Source organism: Bacillus rossius, chromosome 10, assembly GCF_032445375.1.
Source record: "Bacillus rossius redtenbacheri isolate Brsri chromosome 10, Brsri_v3, whole genome shotgun sequence".
Lineage (NCBI taxonomy): Eukaryota > Metazoa > Arthropoda > Insecta > Phasmatodea > Bacillidae > Bacillus > Bacillus rossius.
In genome coordinates this window covers 51,873,052-51,896,181 of record NC_086337.1, presented here as the reverse complement: position 1 = coordinate 51,896,181, position 23,130 = coordinate 51,873,052, and the positions used below count along the sequence as shown (strand labels likewise).

General features: G+C 45.7%; 1 protein-coding gene across 7 annotated transcripts in view; it reads right to left on the bottom strand.

Moving 5' to 3' along the window:
- The window catches only part of LOC134536131 (E3 ubiquitin-protein ligase sina-like), a 932,635-nt gene that overhangs the window by 5,612 nt on the left and 903,893 nt on the right, over positions 1-23,130 (bottom strand). For 2 of the 7 annotated variants that reach the window (XR_010075763.1, XR_010075764.1), the window contains one exon: positions 1,718-2,033. Coding sequence is in view for 4 of the 7 variants with exons in the window: in XM_063375716.1 (XP_063231786.1) it covers positions 1,718-2,033; positions 14,663-14,777 (431 nt within the window). In the remaining 3 variants the exon portion in view is untranslated. The other 5 variants (XR_010075765.1, XM_063375716.1, XM_063375718.1 and 2 more) reach the window with 5 other exon arrangements.

Here is a 23,130-nt window from a genome sequence, read left to right as displayed (position 1 = left end):
CTTGAATGTTACAGTTTCAATTGAATTCTGCTCCAATGTATTCTCCAGTGATTTTCATATGTTATCAGGGCCTGGACATTCTGCACACTCATGGAAAAAACATTTAATTTGGGGAGGATTACAGATTTTCTCTTTCCATGAGTTTGGCCAAATTACAGCCATCTATTAACAACTTCATATTTTGGTGTGTTACACAGACACATACAGTGTGTGTCCCACTAGATCCTGCCAAAACCACATATTTAGGCCGTAGAGAGGCAAATTTGGAGAAACCAATTTTGACACTTGGATGCTCCTGTTTGAACAAGGCATATACTTCTCTCAGATTGTTTAGTAGGAGCCTCTTTTGTTTGTGTTCTTTGGTATCGCCAATTCAAATAGTTACAAAGTCCTTTTTACCAGGCATCATTCTGCTTACATTGTCGTTTGAATAAAACATATGAACAATATTGATGACACTGCAGTCTACATTTCTCCCTGGTTTTGGATTAAGTGATGTCATTATTCCACTTTCCTTTACTAACTTCTTTGATGTTCGTTGCAATTGGAAATTCCTTCTGTATTCTGCTAATACTCCAATCTTTAGGTAAAATAGTCAAAATTTGCACCTTCATACTTTTTTCTGTATACCCTTCAACTGATCTAATATATTTTCATCACAACTTTTTTCCTGTGATACTCCTACTTCTGGTACGGATATTCTTTCTTGCATATTTTGCTGTTCTCATTTTTCTTTTCTTTATGGGTATTTCCCCTATACTTGGTAGACTGTTATTAAATGTGTGCAACACTACATCCATGCTTGATTCCTGTTCAGCTTTCCTCTACACTGTACTCTTCCTCCTGTGTAGTACTTGAACTTGCTATTGATGAGATTTGTTTCCGACATGAATCACATACCTTCTGTCCAGTCTGCAGGTGTGGTTGTTTCTGTATCATCCACTGAAGAACATTTCTCAACTGTTTTCTGCTGCTTTTGTGACCCTGAATATTAAACGGATTACAGCACTGTGTATTTATGTAATTCTTTTCCATTGTTGCATTGTATTTATCAATACGGCTAAACTTAAGAAATTCACACCAAATGTATAGCACTGTTGTCATTGAGAAAGCTGCAGTAAGACTGACGTGATTATATACACTTGTCTGAACTTGCTCTAAGAACATTGGGTGCAAAAGTGGCTCAATTCCACTGCATCCCTAGTCAGTATTTGAGATGTAGCTTATGTTCCCAGATCCATCCCAAAATGAAACTTATGTCACTTATAGCCAAATAATGCACTTCATAACATATAATTTTTTCACATTTTTCAAGGTCACAGGTTACATAAACATGACCTTGAAACAAATTTCTTTTAAAATTCGTAAAACTTATTTTTATCTCAAAGTACACTTTTCTAGCTTTCTATTCAGCCCTACATCAAGGTTCTCACTCAACTACAAAGGAAGTTACAAATATTTTTATTGGACCTTGCGCAGCAAAAATTCAATTTTTTCCACAAGTTGGCAACCCTGCTGTATAAAAAGTATTATTCACAGGGGGCAGTAACTTTGCTAATGCACTTTTCTGCACACATATTGCTAATTCGCCAAGTTTTTTTTAATTAGGAGATGGTGATGGCCAAAAATTATTATGTTCTGGTCGATTTGGCATGGAATGACCCAGGTGCATTAAAAAAAAAAAAAAAGAACAAAGTTGCAGCAGTCAGTACCTCACCTGTGTTTCGTGTAGACACAGTTGCCGAGGTGGTCGCCCAGGTCGGCTTGCAGGCACGTCACTACGCACCCCTCGCAGCTGTTGGGGCACGGGAGCTTCACTCTCTCCGCTATCGCCTGGAGCCCGAAGTTTCTCGTCTCGATGAAGCTGCGCCGGCACCGGGGGCAGTCCGGCTTCTCCGACACGCACGGGCCGCAGACGCTGTGCCCGCTGGCGCACTGCCTGATGGGAGCCCTCATGTAGTTATCGCACGAGGGACACCTGAGCGTTGCCTGCAGGCTCTGGCTCAGGGCCAGGGAAGACATCTTGCACCTGACTGTAACACAACATCAAATTTCCCATTTTCCTGACCACAACAGTAGGTACACCAAAATAATATTATGTATTAATTGATCTGGTCAAACTGTTTACTTGTAAGAAACACATTGTTTTACTTAATTTATTACCAAACCCTCTTTAGCTTGGAAACACTATATATCTTATCATATAGTTATTGATGCTGAAAATTATCGGCTTTCCTCCGACTTACTACGTGTTTTCCCCATCAACCCTGGCATGCCGCAGGTTACACCGACTTCTTTCTTGTGCTATTTGGAAAAGTAATATTTTTGATCACTAGTCTTCTTGCTAAGTTTCAATGTCTTTTGACAGTGGAGATAAGATAGCATGTGCAATTGAATGAACCTTGCTTTCTAGGTTCATTCACATCGCAGTAGCAGTGGAAAGGAACACATCAGTACACTCTGCCACGTCGTTGCTGTCGGAAATCTGAAATCCTTACAAGCTCCCCATTCAAGAATGAATTGCCACAAAAACAAAGCAGTCCTAAAACTGTGAAGTGGAGTATATTGTCTGAACCAAGTGCTTCTTCGTCAGGAATAGGCCTATGAAAGAAAATAAAGTCAAATTAAGACCTACATTGGCCTAGAACTATCACGTTTCCAAAGCGACCTATCGATAATCCAATTACAGATGAAAGAGTGTCATGCCTTATTTGCAATGAACCCTATAATGACAGTAAACATAAGGAAATGTGGGTTCAATGGGCTCATGAAAACTGTACAGATTTTAATAACAAAACTGGCTTCTATGTTTGTGACTTTTGTCATAATACTCAGTCAAAACAACTAACATATTGTGAAATGTTTTAGTCTAATACATTTCAAATGTTTGTGACCATATAGTTTACTGGAGGATAGATAGTACCTACGTACCTATTATTCATTTACATCTTGCCCTGATTGGCTTTCCATTGTGCCCCCTTTATGAGGACAAGATGGAAACAATGCACTTCTTTTTCATTTACACATAGAATACAATTTAATTCCATAACATGTATTTAGGTAGTAAATGTATCATATTACTCGTAAACATAAAAACTTTTTTTGTGGTATCTTAGATGTGTTTTTTATTTACATTAATATGTTAACCTTTCCATCTTGCCCCCCGTTCCCCTAAGTTTATTTGGCTACCTAGTGGTATGTGTTTAAAGTTATTATAACAGTTATATGATGGTAATAATATAATTTTCTTAAATTATAAGATTATAAACTGGATTTATTTACCACACCAATTATGCTTAGTATCTCCGCAATGTTAATGCAGCCATATGCTGTTGGTATTTGAGCAACTTTGACATGTGCAATATAGACTTCAAACAGATCATTGCATTGCTACGATTCTATTTAATTTCAAAAATATTGCTAACCTGAACAATGATTCAATGATTTTCGAGTATTGAAATGAAATTGGGAAATGTTAAAAATACAGCTTATTGAAATTAAGTACACTTTTTTTCTCATCGTTCTCAGCCTGCTATGTTCATCTGTTCTGTGATATTTTTCTAATTCATTCCATGGAATTCTCAGTGCTGTAGTGCTGTCTACACTCTTGTTTAGTGTATTTATGTCAGTTCTTGAGGTTTCTCTTTGACATATAATGCAATAGGACATATAGGTAATGGTGTTTTTTGAAATCTAACTTCATTAAAAGAACATAGTTACTAAATTAGGTAGTTAGTTTAATAAACACGTGGATTAAAATTTTAAGGTAATTCTGAAGGAGAGCCACTTAACAATAAAATACAAATTAAAAGCCACCCATTCTTTTCCTTTTTCATTTTTAGTAATTTCTTATGATAATTTTAGTAGTTCTCCATTTAACGAGTGGTTAGGTTTGCAAAATGTACTGTATTTTTTTTTTTTTGTGACCATGGTCGGTTGGAATGGATTTATTGAGTTCTTTGTTTAATATCTCATATTTCAAGAACTTCACATGTAATAGCTGCCGCCGCCCGTCTCTCTGTGGGAGCTGAGGGGGAATATCTAGCGGGTTGCAGTGACGTGTATGTGGATTGAATGTCCGGTGGGCGCCAGGCTAGCCTGAACTAGACCATGAGATGAATCGTGGGTTCTTTCTGCCCCAGCGTGGTCCGCTAGATAAGTCGGCTTACGATGACGACGAACTTACTGTGTTGGTGCTGGATACGCCCTAAGCAATATAGGGGGTTGCATGCCTGGCTGATGGGATTACAAGAACACTGAAATTACACACGGGGACGTTTCTGAGTAACTTTATTAGTCGTTACTCACGAATGACAAGTTACGTTGGTACACGGTACAAGTTCCGGGTTACCCAATGAAAACACTAATTAATTATTACGCTACGATCTAACTCCGCGGCAGTCTTGCGGGTTAAAAGTTCACTGGAGGCGGCCAGTGCCGTATGTTACCATGGGGGGTCGCGTGATGGCGTTACGAAGCTTGGCGTTACAAATTATTCGCTCGTGATACCGGCAGGCATTTGCACGACATGTTAATTAAAAAGTTCACTGGAGACGGCCAGTACCGCAAGTGGAGCCAGTGGCGCAGTTGCACTCGATGCTCTTTAAGCCGGTCGGGATAGTCCCGGATCCGCGGAAAAAGGGCTCGGGGACACGTGGGCAGCTAATAAAAGGAAGTTTTGGGGTAATTACTCACATGGCAGAATGAGTGATCGTTGAATTCAAAGATGATGGCCGCTCACGGAACGTTAGTTGCGCCCCGGGCCTGAGCTTGGAGAAGACTGCCGGAAGATGGCCGCCGCGCGGGGTAGCTTCCGGGCTACCCCCACCACCCCGCGCCGCGCGCCAAGACACTTATATCACCTTACAACTATAAGTTTAAGTAAAAAAATCGTTCCAGGTACTTAATTACAAATTAGTATCTGGAAACTAATTGCTGAGGGCTTGATATATGACAAACTAGCAAGTAACTGTTTGAAAATATAAGTCAGTGGACGACTGTTGTTTACACGTAATTACACTGATGCGCATTGATTAACTAAGTAATTAAAGTGTTGGTGGTGATTGAAATTAACGGGACTGATCATTGTACTTATATTATGTTTATAAGTTATGCATCGAATTAGGTCCCGTGGCGGAGCTCTCACTTGACTCGTCCGGGGTTTGGAGAGGATGCGCTCCGAAAGGGCAACCTGCCACTGATCGGGTGAAACCGGCTTAAGGGTAGCGTCGGTACGACGTCAAACGCCCCCCCCTAGAGAAGCCCGGTTTTGCCGATTAGTCTCCGACGTCACTTGGTATCTTCAGCCAAATACAGCACTTGAACGTGTGCTGCATAGATATGGCGGCGCATGGGGACGCCGCCCCAATCCCTGCGATGTCAGCTGGGCCGGGAGGCGGCGTCGCGATGAACGAAGCGTTGGCGCACGGGGACGCTGCCTCAGTCCCTGCGAAGGCAGCGGGGCCGGGAGGCAACATCGCGGCGCATGGGGACGCCGCCCCAATCCCTGCGATGTCAGCTGGGCCGGGAGGCGGCGTCGCGATGAACGAAGCGGTGGCGCACGGGGACGCTGCCTCAGTCCCTGCGAAGGCAGCGGGGCCGGGAGGCAGCATCGCGGCGCATGGGGACGCCGCCCCAATCCCTGCGATGTCAGCTGGGCCGGGAGGCGGCGTCGCGATGAACGAAGCGTTGGCGCACGGGGACGCTGCCTCAGTCCCTGCGAAGGCAGCGGGGCCGGGAGGCAGCATCGCGGCGCATGGGGACGCCGCCCCAATCCCTGCGATGTCAGCTGGGCCGGGAGGCGGCGTCGCGATGAACGAAGCGGTGGCGCACGGGGACGCTGCCTCAGTCCCTGCGAAGGCAGCGGGGCCGGGAGGCAGCATCGCGGCGCATGGGGACGCCGCCCCAATCCCTGCGATGTCAGCTGGGCCGGGAGGCGGCGTCGCGATGAACGAAGCGTTGGCGCACGGGGACGCTGCCTCAGTCCCTGCGAAGGCAGCGGGGCCGGGAGGCAGCATCGCGGCGCATGGGGACGCCGCCCCAATCCCTGCGATGTCAGCTGGGCCGGGAGGCGGCGTCGCGATGAACGAAGCGGTGGCGCACGGGGACGCTGCCTCAGTCCCTGCGAAGGCAGCGGGGCCGGGAGGCAGCATCGCGGCGCATGGGGACGCCGCCCCAATCCCTGCGATGTCAGCTGGGCCGGGAGGCGGCGTCGCGATGAACGAAGCGGTGGCGCACGGGGACGCTGCCTCAGTCCCTGCGAAGGCAGCGGGGCCGGGAGGCAGCATCGCGGCGCATGGGGACGCCGCCCCAATCCCTGCGATGTCAGCTGGGCCGGGAGGCGGCGTCGCGACGCACGGCTCGCTGTCGTCTAGCACATAGTCCTGGAGCCACGTCGGCGGGTGGCGCTCCCGTCGTGGCCTTCCCGTAGCAATGCTTAGTGGCTCGTCTGGTTCCGTGATGACGGGGTTCGCGTCGGACATGTTCCCGTCAAGGTCCCTGAGCTCCGACGGCGTCGCCTCCGTAATTCGACACTGGCCTGACCAATCCCGGTCCGTTCCCCCTTGTAGGGCCACGTCGTGGGCGATGGAGCTCTCCCGGTTTGGGGAGTGTTCACGTCCGGCGGGTTCGCTGCGGGGCGACGCGACAGTGGCTGCCGGGTCGGGCGGCGGCGTTGCGGCGCCTGGCTCGCCGTCGTCGAGCACATAGTCCTGGAGCCACGTCGGAGGGTGGCGCTCCCGTCGTGGCCTATTCGTGCTCCGGCTGGAATCCCCGTCGGGGCCCATGAAGACCGTGGCCGGGTCGGATGGGGGGGTCCCGGGCGTTGGCGTCCCGGGGCCGGACGTGCCGAGCCGATTGTCCGTGCTGGTTCCCGGGCCGTCGCTTGGGCGTGTCACGCGGACTTCGCCTGTGGGACTCGTCATATTCCCGTCGGGGACACAGCCCCGACGCCGAGCAGGGCGGCGTCGTCTTCGGCGGGGGCGGTCTACTCTCTCGCCAGGCGACCCCTCGCCCCTCTGAGACGCGGGCCCAGCTCCGTGGCCTTCTTCGCCTGCCGTCGTGGGGGCGAAGCAGAGCCTCTTGGGGCGCGTGGTGCCCCGTTGAGCCCCTTGAGGGGTAACGGCCTGGTCCGGGGTTCCATTTGGGTTGGGGTGGGGCTCGTCCGCGGGGCCCATCCCATGCGGCGTCGGGCTCATGGTGGCCGGAGTTGTTTCATCGTCGTCTCGGGGTTCCACTGGGCCGTCGTCATCCGCTCCATCGGGCGGCGGGGCACCCGGTACGGCCGCTAGCCGGAGGTCGTCTCGATGAATTTTCCGGACATGGCGACCACCCAGGTTGATCCGGTACGAGGTCGCTCCCACGCGGCGTTGGACAACGTAGGGCCCCCGCCAACGGGGTGCGAGTCCGGCGCAGTAATTCCGCGGGGCGGTGGACAGCGGGTGGACCCGCACGAACACCAGGTCTCCCGTCCGTAGAGGGGGTGGTGCCCTGGTGGTCTGGGGGGTGATATGTTGGGTATACTGTTCCTGCTGTTGCCGGGCGGCATCATGTTCAGCTGTGCGCCGTTGGTCGCGTTCTCCCCCTCGCTCCTCGGGGTGGGGGACGCCGTGGGTGGCCCACTCGCCGGGCAGAGGGAGGTTGTGGCCCTGTACCATCTCCGCAGGTGTCATGCCGGTGGCGGCGTTCACGCGCCTCCGGACGCAGAAGAGCGCGTCGGCGACGTGGCTGTCCCACTGAGCATGATCGTCCCCGAGGCGGAGTCGTAGCTGGATCTTGAGCTCTTGGTTCCGGCGCTCAGTGGGGTTCGCCCTTGGATGGTAGGAGGGCGTCGTGTGGTGGTCGATGTGGGCCTCACGACACCAGTCCCTCCAACGTGCACCCAGGAACTGGCTGCCGTTGTCCGTCAGTGCGGATTGGGGGTAGCCCCAACGAGGAAGGAACTCGCGGGTCAGTAGGCCGATGATGGTTGCCGCCCGGGAGTTGCCGCAGGGGTAGGCCTCGGTCCACCTGGTGAACATGTCCGTGATGACGATCAGGAACCGTTTGCCACGTGGTGAGCGCGGGTAGGGCCCCATCACGTCGAGGGCGATGGTCTGGAATGGCGTCGACGGTAGGCGGGGTTGTTGTTGTTGCACCCCGTCCCCACGCCGAGCCTTGCGCTGCTGGCAGACCTCGCACCCCTTGATGTATTCACGGACGTCCCGAGCTACCCCGGGCCAGTGGTAGTACTGCCCGATGGCCCGGTGGGTCTGATCTGCCCCCGGATGTCCCGCGAGGTCGTGGTCATGGTGAAACAGCAACACGGCCTCGCGGGCCTCCGGTGGCACGTAGGTCCTCCATGTTCCCGTCGGGTCGGGAGACCTATTCATTATCCTGTCCCCTTGGAGGAGCCAGGTCGTCTGCCCCACTCTCTCGGCCGATTGCCGACGGCGGTGGGCATCAGGAGATCGCTGTTGGGCCTCTAAGACGCGGCGGTCTACGTCGGCGGCCGTGTTCGGAGGCGCGTCGTCCGTGGCCTCGCCTACGATGTTCTGAGCGTAGGCGGGTTGTTGGGCGCCTCGTGCCGTGGCGTAGTCTGGGGGCAGGACGTCTTCCCAGTCGTGGTCATCCACCACCCCTTCGCTGGTGTCGGGTTCACGGGAGAGCAGGTCGGGGAGCTGGTTCTCGACGCCGGGCACGTGCTCAACGACGAAGTCGAAGGACTGTAGGAGCAGTGCCCAGCGGATCAGTTTCCCCTTCCGCCCCTGCATGGTATGCAGCCAGGTGAGGCAGCGGTTGTCCGTGCGGAGCGTAAACGGACGGCCCTCCAGGTGTGGGCGGTACTTCTTAATCGCCCACACGACGGCGAGACATTCCTGTTCGTTGCTGTGGTAGCGTGTTTCGGCTGCCCCAAACTTAGCGCTAGCATAGTCCACTATTTGCCGCTCCCCTTGGTCGTCGACCTGGAACAGTACAGCGCCGGTTCCGAGGGCGCTGGCGTCGGTCTGTAGGACCAAGGGCCGGTCAGGGTCTATGCGCGCTAGTGTGTGGCATCGGGTGAACTCCTGTTTTATCTCGTCGAAGGCCAGTTGGGCGGGCGGGGTCCATCGATAACGAGTCTGGGGCGACAACAAGTCTGTAAGCGGCGCGATCCGTTGCGAAAAATTAGGTATATAGTTTCGCAGCCAGTTGATAAGACCGACGAATTGCTGTAGCCGTTTGCGCGTGCGTGGCACTTCCGCTTCAGCTATCTGCCGGAGATGACCCGGTTGTGGCCTGTTGCCGTCCTCGCTAACTATGTGTCCCAGAAAATCGACTTCGGTCGCCCCAATGTGGCACTTTGCGGGATTAGCGGTCAAGTGATTGGTGGCCAGTCTCTCCATCACCAGCGCCAGATGTCGACAGTGGTCCTCCCACGACTCCGAGAACACGATGACGTCATCTAAGTATGCCAGGGCGAACTCCCCGATGTAGCCCTCCAGGACCCTGGTCATCATGGTCTGGAAGGTGGCTGGGGCGCACTTCAGTCCGAAGGGCATGGCTCGGAACTGGAATCGGCGTCCGTCGGGTACCGTGAACGCCGTTTTTTCCCGGTCCTCGCGCCGTATCGGCACCTGCCAGTAACCGGACTTTAAGTCTAGCGTGCTGAATACACACGCTTTCCCCAGTCCGGCCACGGCGGCCTCGACGCTGATTTGAGGGGGCGGGGCACTAACAGTGACGGCGTTCAGGGGGCGGAAGTCGACGCAGAACCGGTTCGTACCGTCCTTCTTGGAGGCCAGAACGACACAGGAGTTGTAGGCACTGTGTGATGGCTCGATAACGCCGCTCAGTAGCATCTCAGTGACTTGTTCTCGGATGGCTCGCTGTTCGTGGAAACCATAACCTCGTGGTGGGTCGTACACTGGTTGATCAGAGGTGGTCGGGATACGGTGTTCTGCCACCGTGGTGCGTCTCAACGGGCCTGTTGTCATGAAGACGCCCGGTCGTCCCGACAGCACTCGGTTTATGTCGGCCTGGTGTTGTGGAGGGACATTATGACGGATGTCGGCTAACGTCGTGATGGTGCCTTCCGGCACGGGCGTCTGTCCCATAGCGTAAGCCACGTAGCGTTCCGTCCGGCCCAGGTTGAGTCGGGCATGACGTAGCTCAAGCACGGCGTCCTGGTCAATTAACCACGGCATGCCCAGCACGACCTCCTCGTTCAGATCCTGCACTACAATGGCCTTTACCCTGGTGTCGAGCTCCCGTAGGCTTACCTTGATATCCGCGCGGCCGATCATCCGTCCGGTGTGGGCGGTGGTGGCCAGGCGTAGTTCGCCCTGCTCCGGGTGCATTGTGCCAGGCGGCACCAGGTTGGGGCGCACGAAGACCGCACTTGCTCCGGTGTCGATCAGTGCGGTGGCTGGGTGTCCGTTGACCTCCACGAGCACACGCATAAGACCGGCGGGCAGGCTGTGCAGTTGCCCCAGGGTCGGTAGGGGTTGATGGGCGCTCGGCGGGACAGCTGGTGCCACGGCCGGGGGACTCAGTAATGGTCCCCCCGGGGCCCGTTTCCCGACATGGTGGGGGCGAACGGGGGTGTCTGTCGCTGCGGGGGCGGGTCCGGTCGTGCTGTGGGTGGCGGTGGGCCGGGTGAGTCGTTCCTCCGGGGGCAGTCGTTGTGCCAATGGAACGTGCCGCGCGGGCAACCTAACCTGCACTGGGGGGCCCGGGCTTCGGTTACCCTAACGTCTGGCGCTCGTCCGGCTGTCCCGCGTGACTGCTCCTCGTGCCCGCGAACATCTTGCGTCGCCTGAGGCGGTGGGGGTAGTATCGAAGGTCGTCGCGGGGTCGTGGACGCCTGATGACGCTGGTTCCCGGCGCCGAGGTTGTTTTCCGTGGCCTGTGCTTGTCGAGCATAGTCCACGACGGACGTGGTTTGGTATAGCCGCATGAATGGCTGTAGGTCGTCCCTAAGCAGTTTGGTCACGACTGGCAGTGCTTGGGCGGGATCCTGGTTAGGCGAAATTCGCCGAAACAGCCTGATCTTATTGGCTACGAATGCCTCCGCATCTTCACCCTCTCGCTGTCTAACCCCATAAAACTGCGCCGAGCAGTCTATGAGTGGGCATCCGGTATCGAACCGGTGCGTAAAGCTGTCGGCGAATTCGGACCACGGCATTCCGAAGCGCCCCCACCTGGTCCACCAAGTCCGCGCCGCGCCGCGTAGCTGCCCGCTGGCCCTCTCCGCCCATTCGGCAGGGTGTGTGCCATTATGCGTTAGCCGCGATGTGCATTGTTCGAGAAACATGCTTGGGTCCTCGTGTGGGGCCCCTCCGAATTCGGGTAGCGACATCGCCTGGCCAGTGCTCGGTCGTGCGAGTGTGGTCACCGTGGCCCAGTCAGGTATGTACCGCGTGGTGTCTTGTAACTGGGGCACGTGTTCGGCGTGATTTGCCGCTGGGCAAACAGCCGTCGCTCCGGGCGCGGTGAGTCCGTTGTTAACTTGTGTCGTGGGTTCCGTTTTCCCCTTTCCACTTAGGAATTGTACCCAGGCGGGTTCCGGTCCGGTTAATAAATCCATATTAGCCGGTAATCCGCCGCCCTGGTATGACATGATGTCTAGTGTTAACACGTAACTTTCGTCTCGTATGCGTGGCCGTGTGATGACACGCACTGTACGTGCCTGTTTTGTTGCGTGTCCGCGTGCGCGCTACGCCGGGTCGCGAGCTAGGTGCCCGGACTGTCGCATATAACAGAGGCCGATAATGGTGGCAGCTGGAGCTGCGCGCGCCGATCCAAATCGTCGGTGGAAGGGGCTGCCGCGCCGGCTGTGTGAAGCGAAGAGCGAGAACGAACGGTGGGCAGGAGGAATGCCCGGAACACCGCACAAAGCAGAGAGCGAAACGGTCGCCGCGGAGTGGGGGTAGTGTGACGTCGCCCGCCCGCGTCGCACGTCCTGCTGGAATGTTGAATCTTGAGGGGGTGGGGGGTGGAAAAACCTTTGTCTGCCTTCCACGTCACGCCCGCGACTATTCGCCCTTCGCTTTCTAAAAATGGTCGTTCTCCGTCGTAATTTCCTACTTTTCCTGCGAATTTTTCGAATTTTTCTGATTTCGTTTTTCTTGTCACGCACCACGCAGGGGCGCCATTTGCCGCCGCCCGTCTCTCTGTGGGAGCTGAGGGGGAATATCTAGCGGGTTGCAGTGACGTGTATGTGGATTGAATGTCCGGTGGGCGCCAGGCTAGCCTGAACTAGACCATGAGATGAATCGTGGGTTCTTTCTGCCCCAGCGTGGTCCGCTAGATAAGTCGGCTTACGATGACGACGAACTTACTGTGTTGGTGCTGGATACGCCCTAAGCAATATAGGGGGTTGCATGCCTGGCTGATGGGATTACAAGAACACTGAAATTACACACGGGGACGTTTCTGAGTAACTTTATTAGTCGTTACTCACGAATGACAAGTTACGTTGGTACACGGTACAAGTTCCGGGTTACCCAATGAAAACACTAATTAATTATTACGCTACGATCTAACTCCGCGGCAGTCTTGCGGGTTAAAAGTTCACTGGAGGCGGCCAGTGCCGTATGTTACCATGGGGGGTCGCGTGATGGCGTTACGAAGCTTGGCGTTACAAATTATTCGCTCGTGATACCGGCAGGCATTTGCACGACATGTTAATTAAAAAGTTCACTGGAGACGGCCAGTACCGCAAGTGGAGCCAGTGGCGCAGTTGCACTCGATGCTCTTTAAGCCGGTCGGGATAGTCCCGGATCCGCGGAAAAAGGGCTCGGGGACACGTGGGCAGCTAATAAAAGGAAGTTTTGGGGTAATTACTCACATGGCAGAATGAGTGATCGTTGAATTCAAAGATGATGGCCGCTCACGGAACGTTAGTTGCGCCCCGGGCCTGAGCTTGGAGAAGACTGCCGGAAGATGGCCGCCGCGCGGGGTAGCTTCCGGGCTACCCCCACCACCCCGCGCCGCGCGCCAAGACACTTATATCACCTTACAACTATAAGTTTAAGTAAAAAAATCGTTCCAGGTACTTAATTACAAATTAGTATCTGGAAACTAATTGCTGAGGGCTTGATATATGACAAACTAGCAAGTAACTGTTTGAAAATATAAGTCAGTGGACGACTGTTGTTTACACGTAATTACACTGATGCGCATTGATTAACTAAGTAATTAAAGTGTTGGTGGTGATTGAAATTAACGGGACTGATCATTGTACTTATATTATGTTTATAAGTTATGCATCGAATTAGGTCCCGTGGCGGAGCTCTCACTTGACTCGTCCGGGGTTTGGAGAGGATGCGCTCCGAAAGGGCAACCTGCCACTGATCGGGTGAAACCGGCTTAAGGGTAGCGTCGGTACGACGTCATAGCGTAGTCAAGGATGTTTTCCACGAGAGATTGACATGAGTGTTTCCGTCGCCCTAATGTTCACGAGATCCTTTGAAATACAGTGTAACTGATGCTTTTTTTCTCAAAAAGATAGGCATGTTTAATGACAGTACGTTCCCCAAGACTTTTTTCCGCTTTAAATGTTTTCTAATTTGAGTGAACGAGAAAAAACCCTTGTAATGGAAAACAGTCTAGGCCCTGGCCATAAGTTGATAATATTCTCACATTCCAGCTTTTCCATTAATAAGACAATAAAATTCAGAAAATATATTTTTTATTTTAATCTAAAGACGGTTCTTTGTTTATGCTGAAACCTGTATTGTAAATTTCTGAGAATTCACAGTGTATAGCGTGCATTGACACAGTCTAGATAAACATTAATATATATGGAGAATCACAGGATCTGCAAACCTAACGTCCACGACAGTCCAATTTGAGGCCACGTTCATGCATGTTCAATGTAAATATTACAAGTTTGCGATAGATAATGGTCAGCTAAATTGAAAATACTTAAAAATTTTTTAGACAATTAAAAATACTTAGGAATTGTCACATAGCAGTGTACCTACTTCAATATCACATAATTTCTGATAAAAACACGATGTCCATATCGTAGGCTTCAGTCACAAAGAAAATAGATAATTGTTGAGCTACTTTAAAAGTGTGGATGGTTGATTACATTACGTTAGTTAGCTACGTGTGAATAGTTGGTTAGGTCAGAATACCTACATTCTAAGCAACAATCAAAACTATTTTACAGTATTTTTAATGTAGCTAGCTATACTGTCCACAATGTTTTAATGTAGTTAACCTAATAGACCATTCTCACGATCTGACAAAAATTCTTTAATAAGTATACATACAGACCCACGCGGGAAAGCAAAAAAAAAAATCCACTGGCTATTAGGAACATAGTAACCACTATAGTGTGCTGAAACTCATTTGGAATTTATATGTATGCAGAAAAGCCACAACCCTTACATTTTACCTAGTAACATTTCTACCTGTAGATAGCCTACAACCTTTTTTCGACCTTCATTCCAATGAGCCGCGATTTTCCATCTTTGCCACATAACCATTAATTGAAAATGCCAACTACTTGAACTTCCCATTTTATTAATTAACAATGCTGAGATATAATTTTTACAAAAAAAGTCACTCAACTAATTACACATTTATAATCGTAATACACTTTATTATTCATTGCCTGATTAAATGAATGTCCTGCAATCTTTACAACTTATACACATATAAATTATCCTTTTACAATAATATTTCACATTACCTTTATAATCTGAAATTTTACAATCCTTCGCTAAGGAATAACGAAAAGATCTGATCAGATTTGATGAGACGGAAACCAAATATTGTTGCGGATAATATATGAAACACAGGCTCATCACATCAGCGAGATACGAAACAATTATTGCAGCGGTCCTAGCGGCGTGAGCTGTAAGCATAGGTACTCTCAAAATTAAATTTGTGTACGTTTTAAAGAGTTAATTTGACGCAGTTTTTTTCTCAACTCTGAAAATAATATGTATCTTTTGTATAAATAAAAGTAGGTAATGAAAAAAACGTAACAATACTACAAAATTTTCAGTATAATACAAAAGGTTCTTGGTCAACAAAATTGACTTGATTTTACATGTTTTGCCTATGTGGATATGGACATGGGGTGGCAACATTTGCATGATTACATGAAAAGTGTGTAAAGCAATTGTTGCGCCATTTTAGTTGGATGCCCAAAAAATTGGCAGAAGTGTAGTGTTTCCATTGTGTAAATGGGTTTTCAGTGATTATTTTTAAAGACGGATATTCTAATTCATACTTTCTGACATCATCAAACCTGTGAAACAATATGGTCATAGTGAAGTAAAAACGTGACTTAAACCATGTCACAGCATGCTGTCTCCTGATAATTCCTAGCTCCATGGATAGAGGCACACCAGCTATTGATGATGGAATACAACATTAATGATAAATATCTGGGTAATTTCATATTTTTAGGGCTCCAAGTGCTTTTTCGTGAAAATGGCCTAACCTCTCCTTACTTTCTCTGTCTCCAGACTTATGAGACAGGCAAACTCCGACATTTATTTTTCAAGTAACTTATCGACATGAAAATAGGCCAGCCGCAACATTTTGGACTGAAAGCAAGTGCCATTGTAATAAAACAATTTACCATTCTATTGAAGAGTGACGAGTGTTTGTTCCGTTGTACTTGTGAGCGCTGGATGTGACGAATACCTACTGTTTTCACCCAGTCGTGATCATAGCATAGCTAGGGGCATATCCGTGGGTCAGTGAGTGTTCAAGCTTTATGCATGGATGATGTTCCTCTGTAGGCCACACAGGCTAAATGGTATATGACTCACCTTTAGGGGGGGAGGTTGCTCTTACCGTAAACAACACTATGTACCGAGGGATTTTCACCACATCTCTGCCCTTCGCAAGAGACCCACCCACCTGCATTTTTTTGGCGGCCCGAATGTGTAACGAAGTACAAATCCACAGGAGAACTTTGTGCAGACAGTGTTAGCATAATGGTCGGGACCCTTCTATGACACATCACACCGCATAGTAGACGGAAGCTCCTCTTGTAGTATTTCTGGTACCACCAGCAGTGTTATGGAAGGTGTGTAAGAGGCAGCATATTGACTAGTGTGAATGTAAACAATGTTACCTTTCACTGGAACTGTCATGTGACCGATACATCACTTGCAACCAGGGATATATTTGGTTATGAACGAACTACAGTGCTGTGGCATGTGCGTTATTGCCCCAAAGTGCTGTTGTTGAATAAAGTGGTCTGGAAAAAACCGAAGTTACTTATCGATCATGACAAGTGGTGTGGACCTTGTGGAGAATAAATGTGAAGTCTGTGAACTGTTCAGGAACCATATCGGGACCGTGCTGCGAAAGTCACTAATACCAAACTTTGAATACGACTGAATAGCACAAACAGAGTATGTTACCACCAGAGTTCCATGGACTTACACATCTGGAACCACATGAGTTTATACAGTGGTGCGAGACACATCTGGCACAGCATGTGTGGTGGACTTTTTGGGGAAGGTATTCGTGGTTTGATGATCAGATGGGCACTAGCTCTCGGTGTACAGTGTTTGGTAGGAGTAATTTCGTGAATGAAATGGAAATGTGTCGCCATCTGTGGCAGAGGGCGCGAACCAAATTTCATAGAGCCAAAGGGAAACTTTATAGTGTTAACTGTTTAATAAAATTCCTTGTCCAAAGCTGCGGCGGGTGCAAAAACTCTGTATGTTTCGCGTCAAAAAATTTAGTTGAAAACACCACTTTTAATACCTCTATGTTAAATTATGTATTATAAGATTATTTGCAACACGAGGACAAATTGGTTCGTTACTGAGGTTGGGAGTTTTACACATCACTGGCGAATACAAAAAAGGCAAGCTCACATGTATGCCTTCAGGCTATACTGTACAAGTGGAGCTGGCGGAAATGACTAATGTATGAAACTCGCGATTACAAAAATAAATTTTCATTTTTGAGCCATGAGTGTGTGTGCCGTATTGTTTGTTTGGTCGTCATTGAGCAAGAACATCGTGACAACATTTTACATGGAAACATTTCCCCACGTAAAAGTGTTTGTACGCATTCCTTAATGAACCGCCACGGCTCGAGTCTAATCGCTAAATGAAAACACTCATCTGCCAGTTCTCATTACTTATCGGTGTTTACCCGATGCGGTCTGATTGCGGCGCTGAGTGTGGGTTCCCATTACCTCCACTTGCGAAACGAACGCACCTGAAATAACCCAGAGGGCAAAACGTCCCCGCGCAAGCAGCGGTCGCTAATGTCGCCGGTTCGAATATACCATTCCATAATCACTCGTTTCCAATCGAGAGCCCTCGCAACCACTTATCAGTCCTGTTCGAGGACTTTATTTTAAATTTGGCGACAATTTCGCTGTTTGGAATCTCGACATCATCCAACCCATTACTCCCATCAGCTGAAATGGTTCAAACTCACAATTATCCTTGCATACCAAGCACTGCAGCCGGGATCTATAAGCCGACATTAAGTAACTACTCGCATAGCTACCGTGGCCATGGCTCACGATCCACACGCAATCCCCGTACGTCCATACATAGGCAACAAGGCAATAAGAAAAACCTTTCGGAACTACTGCTTTCCATGGTCACTTCGAGGCTGACCTACTGCTTATGTCTATGAGTGTGACACCCATTATTTATTATTATCTTGTTTTGTAATGGTTACCTCTTATTCTTTGATCATTCTGCGTTATGCTTATTTTTGTAAAATTTCAATGTGTAAGAAAAGGCGTATCACCTTAGCCACTAATAAAAACGATAGTAAATAAAAATACACGAGAGCTAAATTTTTTTAGACAACTACTGATAAGACAAAAATTAAATTGGGCGTTGTGCTGTCCACTCACCTCTACACTGCGGAATGCGATGGCGAGCAAGTATCACCCAGAATCAAACAATATCCATCGCAGAGTTTTGGTTCAAGGTCACAGTTAAAGCGCATGCGCGAGTACTGTTATGATGATGTTTCTCGCTAGTAGCGCCACCGACGCAAAATTGTAATTTGTAATGAGTGTTGAAAAAGGAATTTATGTATATTGTAAATATGCATACTTATATTAATTTGACTAAGCCCATATCCCCAAGTGTATTATGAAACACAGGCCTTTTGATACATCTAAAATATGGGAAATTTTATTCTTTAATTTTAATTTGTTATGAGTTTTGAAAAAGGAATGTATGTATATATAGTAAATATGTATACTTATATTAATTTGACTAAGCCCATATCCCCAAGTGTAATGCTTGTAAGGGGATCTAGTGGTGGATTTTAATAAATAAATAAAATGGTAACTCCTGACCGTAAATCGTTTGCTAAGAGTAAACCTGTAATTTAAGACTTATTAACCAAAAGTGTGGGAAGATTTAGACTTAAGGCTGGATGACTGCCATATAACTAAAGGTGCACATGTTGCACATTTGTAATATTATATATTTATCCTGTTGGACATTCATTGTTCGTAGTGAGGATGATTAGTATCCTCCCCGAAATATGATGAAATAAATTCACTTTTAAGTTTAAACGACATTTTCGCACCGACCAAGGACACGAATTTGGAAATTTCACCAAATTTGTTGGTTGATAATAATTGATTTTCAATATGACGGCAGCACTCTCTAGCAGACGACACGAGAATCTAGATGTCTGAACGGATCGCAGTAATCGCAGTAGTCTACTTGTGGACATCCCTCCCCGAGTTCGAGCCAATGACAAATGTGTTTTTCTTTAGTGAAACTGTATTAAATATTTTTTATTTTATTTTAGGTGATGGTTGCGACATCGCAGTTTAAAGTTATACTCCAGCAGCTAACTTCAAACACGTATAACAACTTTTACCATTCGTGAATTTTACTGACATTAGCATAAGTGATTTGATTTTTAAAATATCATGATTTAATATATTTATATTAAAAAACCGGGGTATGTTAATAATGCGATCATGTACCTATCACATTTTGCTATATCCGAATTTAATTTAATGTCAATTTAGTAAAAAAAATTACACGCATACTTTAAGTTATTTATTCAATTTTTATGAAGAAACAGGATACAATATTACAGTAGTTAAACATGAAAGTGCAAATTTTTAATTCAACCGAAACACACGTGGGAGGGAGGGGGCTGTTTCACTAAGAATATTATTTTGGAAATTAAACAAATTACAACTTAAAAAATATGTGATTGAACTACACTGATTATAGACTAACATGGTATTGAGCCTCCGTAGCGCAATGGTTAAGTGCAAAGCTTCACACCCGGTATATTCATTAATTCGTAAGATCAAATCCCATCGTCGACGAACATTGTTATGTAATTCACAAATTTTTTTATATTAAGTCCAAAATGCCAAAAAATTAACTTTTAACGTCCTATAATTAAAATCCCCATATTATCGACCTATAAAAGAAAGTTTAAGATTGGCACTTCGCACTTCAACTAGGCTATGCTGAAAATGTTTGATGTCAGTAAAACTACCCGATGCCGACACAAGATGGCATTGTATCGTCAATCGATACTCAAGAATAAACAACCAAGAGATAGGCTCACGACAAGTTGTTATATTTTTTTGACGTCACCATGGTGCGACGTCCAGAAAAGTTTTATGTAGTTTTCGTTTCATGATCCACAGACCTCCAAACCCATCGTTAAATCAAAAGTTTTTTTTTTATAAAATCACATTTTCATGGACACGATACTGTAGAAATGTTTCTCAAATCACTTCCAAACTAAAGTCTAGTCGTGGAAAATATCGGTCGAATTCGCTAATAGGTAATATTCGACAAAAAAAATATCTTAATATGGACAATACCCCATCCATTTTATAACTCGCAGGAATAATCCCCAAATTTTTTGTCTGAATATGTTTTTAATACGTCAACCATAACTGCAAGGGGTTAAAAATCATAACTCCCTTAGTAGCTATAGCCTACTAAAAAATTGTTTGTAAAAAATTATAATTTTTACCTAAATTATTTTTTGATACAAACATTACTGTGAGGGGTTGAAATAACAAGAGTAGAAAAACAAAATGGAATTAATTTTTTTTAGCTTTCTTTTCCATTATAATTTATTGTAAAACAGCTAAATTTTATTTAAACCTTTTTATTAACGTAAATACAGGCGTTAGAATATAATTAAAACTCTTTTAGTGCCAAATTGGTCGGAATTCATTAAAAACAATATTTTTATTACCTTAAACCTTTGTACAAAGAAATTGCATACCACTTTACAACGAAATATACCTACTCCTGTAGGCTATTCCCAAAAGTAATTTTTTTTATTAATGTCGCTCTAATTCAGCCTCCACGTTAATCATCGTTCTAATTTTTTTTTTAAATTTTAATTTTTTGGAATACAAGTTACAAATCATATATACTTTAACGTAATACTAAAATGTTAAGTTAGTTAACACAATCAAGACCTAATGTTAGAAACTTTATTATACCGGCCAAATTCGGAAAAAAGGAAGAACTTTTTAAACTGAGAACTACCACGTGACTTTAAAATCTTCAATTTTATATTTCTAAAAAAGATAAAGGGGAAAAAAGTGTAATTCACATAGCATAACATTATCGTAAACAACAATTAAAGACTCCTTTACAATACTATTTAAAACATTTTAAAATACCTTAGCATGGATGTAAGTTAAAGCTAGATGTTTACGTCACACGTTGTGTGCGCTCCAGCTCACAGGTGACAGACAGGCCGAGGAGTTGGGTTCGAGTCTCGGCTACGTCACGTGAGAGAGACGTGTTAGCAACCACTGCCGCCTATCAACTAACATCATGCAAATAAATGCTTTTAAAACTTACTATACCTAGCTAACACGTTAAAACGCATTACAATGGAAACATGTTTAAATTAAAAATTAAATTATACAAAACATAAAACGTATCCTAAATAGTTTTAAGACTGAATGATATCAGTGTGGTGGGATCTAGCAGCGAAATTAATACAATCTCTCTCTCTCTCCGTAGGCAGCAAGCAATTCGAAATAAAACATTGTAAAATGTATTTATATGGGAAGCAGAACAGTATTTTATGTTTTAAATGTAGATAGAAGGTTCTCATATGCCGGAAGTGGATGATGAACATTTATTATTTAAAAATTTATTTGAATTGAATTAGAATCGTGAAAATTTGTACAGACATATCCACTATTCTCATATATTATAGCTAATATAAAACCTTTAATTCATTCTTGAAAAATTCAATGGCAGACAAAGAGGAAAGGGGCTAAATCATGGTTGACTTTAAAATAAAGTAACTCATAAATCAAAATTGAAAGCCGAATTTCTCGTCCGAGGCAGTTTGGGCGTTCTTATTTTCTTATAACGATTTATAGTTTGTAAGACCTGGTAATCAATGTCGTTTGGGTTTGAAAAAAATTATAAAAAATTACGTTAAAGAAAAACTAGGATTGATTAACATAATTTGGCTACAAGTTCGTTGTCCGATCTTTAAGTATGAGACGGATTTAAAAATACCTAGCATATTGTTATAATCCCGTAATAATGGATTAACTTCTTTATTATTTTAACATAAAAATTAAACAATTTTAACTTATATAATTTGTAAAAAAAAAATATTTTTGGGCAAAACTCCACCCCCGGGAGAAACCTCCCAGCATGGCTCCCGCAGAGGGAACACTAAGAAAGTGCTCCCCCTGCGGAAGCCATCTTAGCAGATTTTTTGTTTCCACCCACCGTCTCTTTGGTAGCCTGACTTGTTACAAGGGATTGTATTCCTACCAGAGAAAATGCCACCATTCTCTCTGGGCAATCCGCCTTGGAGGAGCCGGGGCGCGAACCCGGGTCCTACAAGTCACAAGGCAGGCGCTCTACCCCAGAGCCAGAGTGGTAGAGCGGCGATGGACGGTCTTCTTAAGGCTAACAGGTCGTTATCAGCACGCGTTTAATGCAGTCTCATTTACACGTGCTTACTTTCGGCAGCTGTCATAGACGTATGTGGGTGTTTGTAATTCCAGACTGACAAATAAAATATGTAAATATGTATGTACAGTAAAGTGCAAGTTAAGCTTTCGTCACAGTCTACATGTGTAGGTCATTTTGAAGCAAATACTTCTCTTTAAATGTTCTGGAATGTCTTTAAATTTCTGGAACGTTTTAATAAGTTAATGTACATTTATACTATATGTTATAAAACTTTAGAGAATTATCGCTCAAAAACTTTCCCATATTCCATAAAAGAAATGTTTGGAATGTTAGTTACGGATTTTTTTTATATTCAAGCACTATTTCTAATTGCTTGCACTAATACATTAAGATGGTTTAAAATAAATTTTATGGTTTGTGTCATCGAAAATTGTTTCAGTCAAAGGTTAAAATTTTCTTTTAGCGGTTGTTAATTCCACCCATTTCAGTAATAATATAGCAATAACCATTAAACGAAGAAAGAAGCTAGGAATGAGCGAAATGTTTTTTTTCCAAGACCAGTGCGGATCAATTTTAATAATTGGTTATTTTACATGTAATTCTGTTTTCAATTAAATTGTAAAGAGCGACTTGACATCATAAAAATAATTGAAATTATGGCGTAATTTTAACCTGTAATTATGTTTTCCTGTTTTAAAATCAATAGAAAATAATAATTTGTCACCGTTTCAGTTGATAGTTATATATCATTTGTAACAAAAGCATACTTATTTGCATATTTTAGATGTTGTTTCTACTGACTCAATGAATCACACAAACTCTGACGTGCAGACGGTTATAGTCTACTAGATAGTCGTAGCTAAGACGTCCGTAAAAAAATGATGAATGTAACAAGCACTTTAATTCAATATACATTATATGTTTCTTAAAAAATAAATTTTCTTTTAATTTCGCGTAAAAGAATATTTTTTCTGAAAATGGTACCAAAATATTGACAGAAAATTTGTTTTTAATGACGAACCTCTTCAAAAACTTCATTCTTGTGTGAATTGTCTCTGAACATTCAATAACGACGTACTCCGTACTCACGCAATAATAATAGTTTTTCAGCGATAAATTAAATATTTACTTACTTTGCGAAGTTTAGATCAATTTCGAAAAGTAAAAGAATGATTATAAACTCACAAATTCGAAAATAAAGTATTTATCTACTAGCGCAATCTTTTGGTGAAATATTCAAATAGATATATACAATAAACAA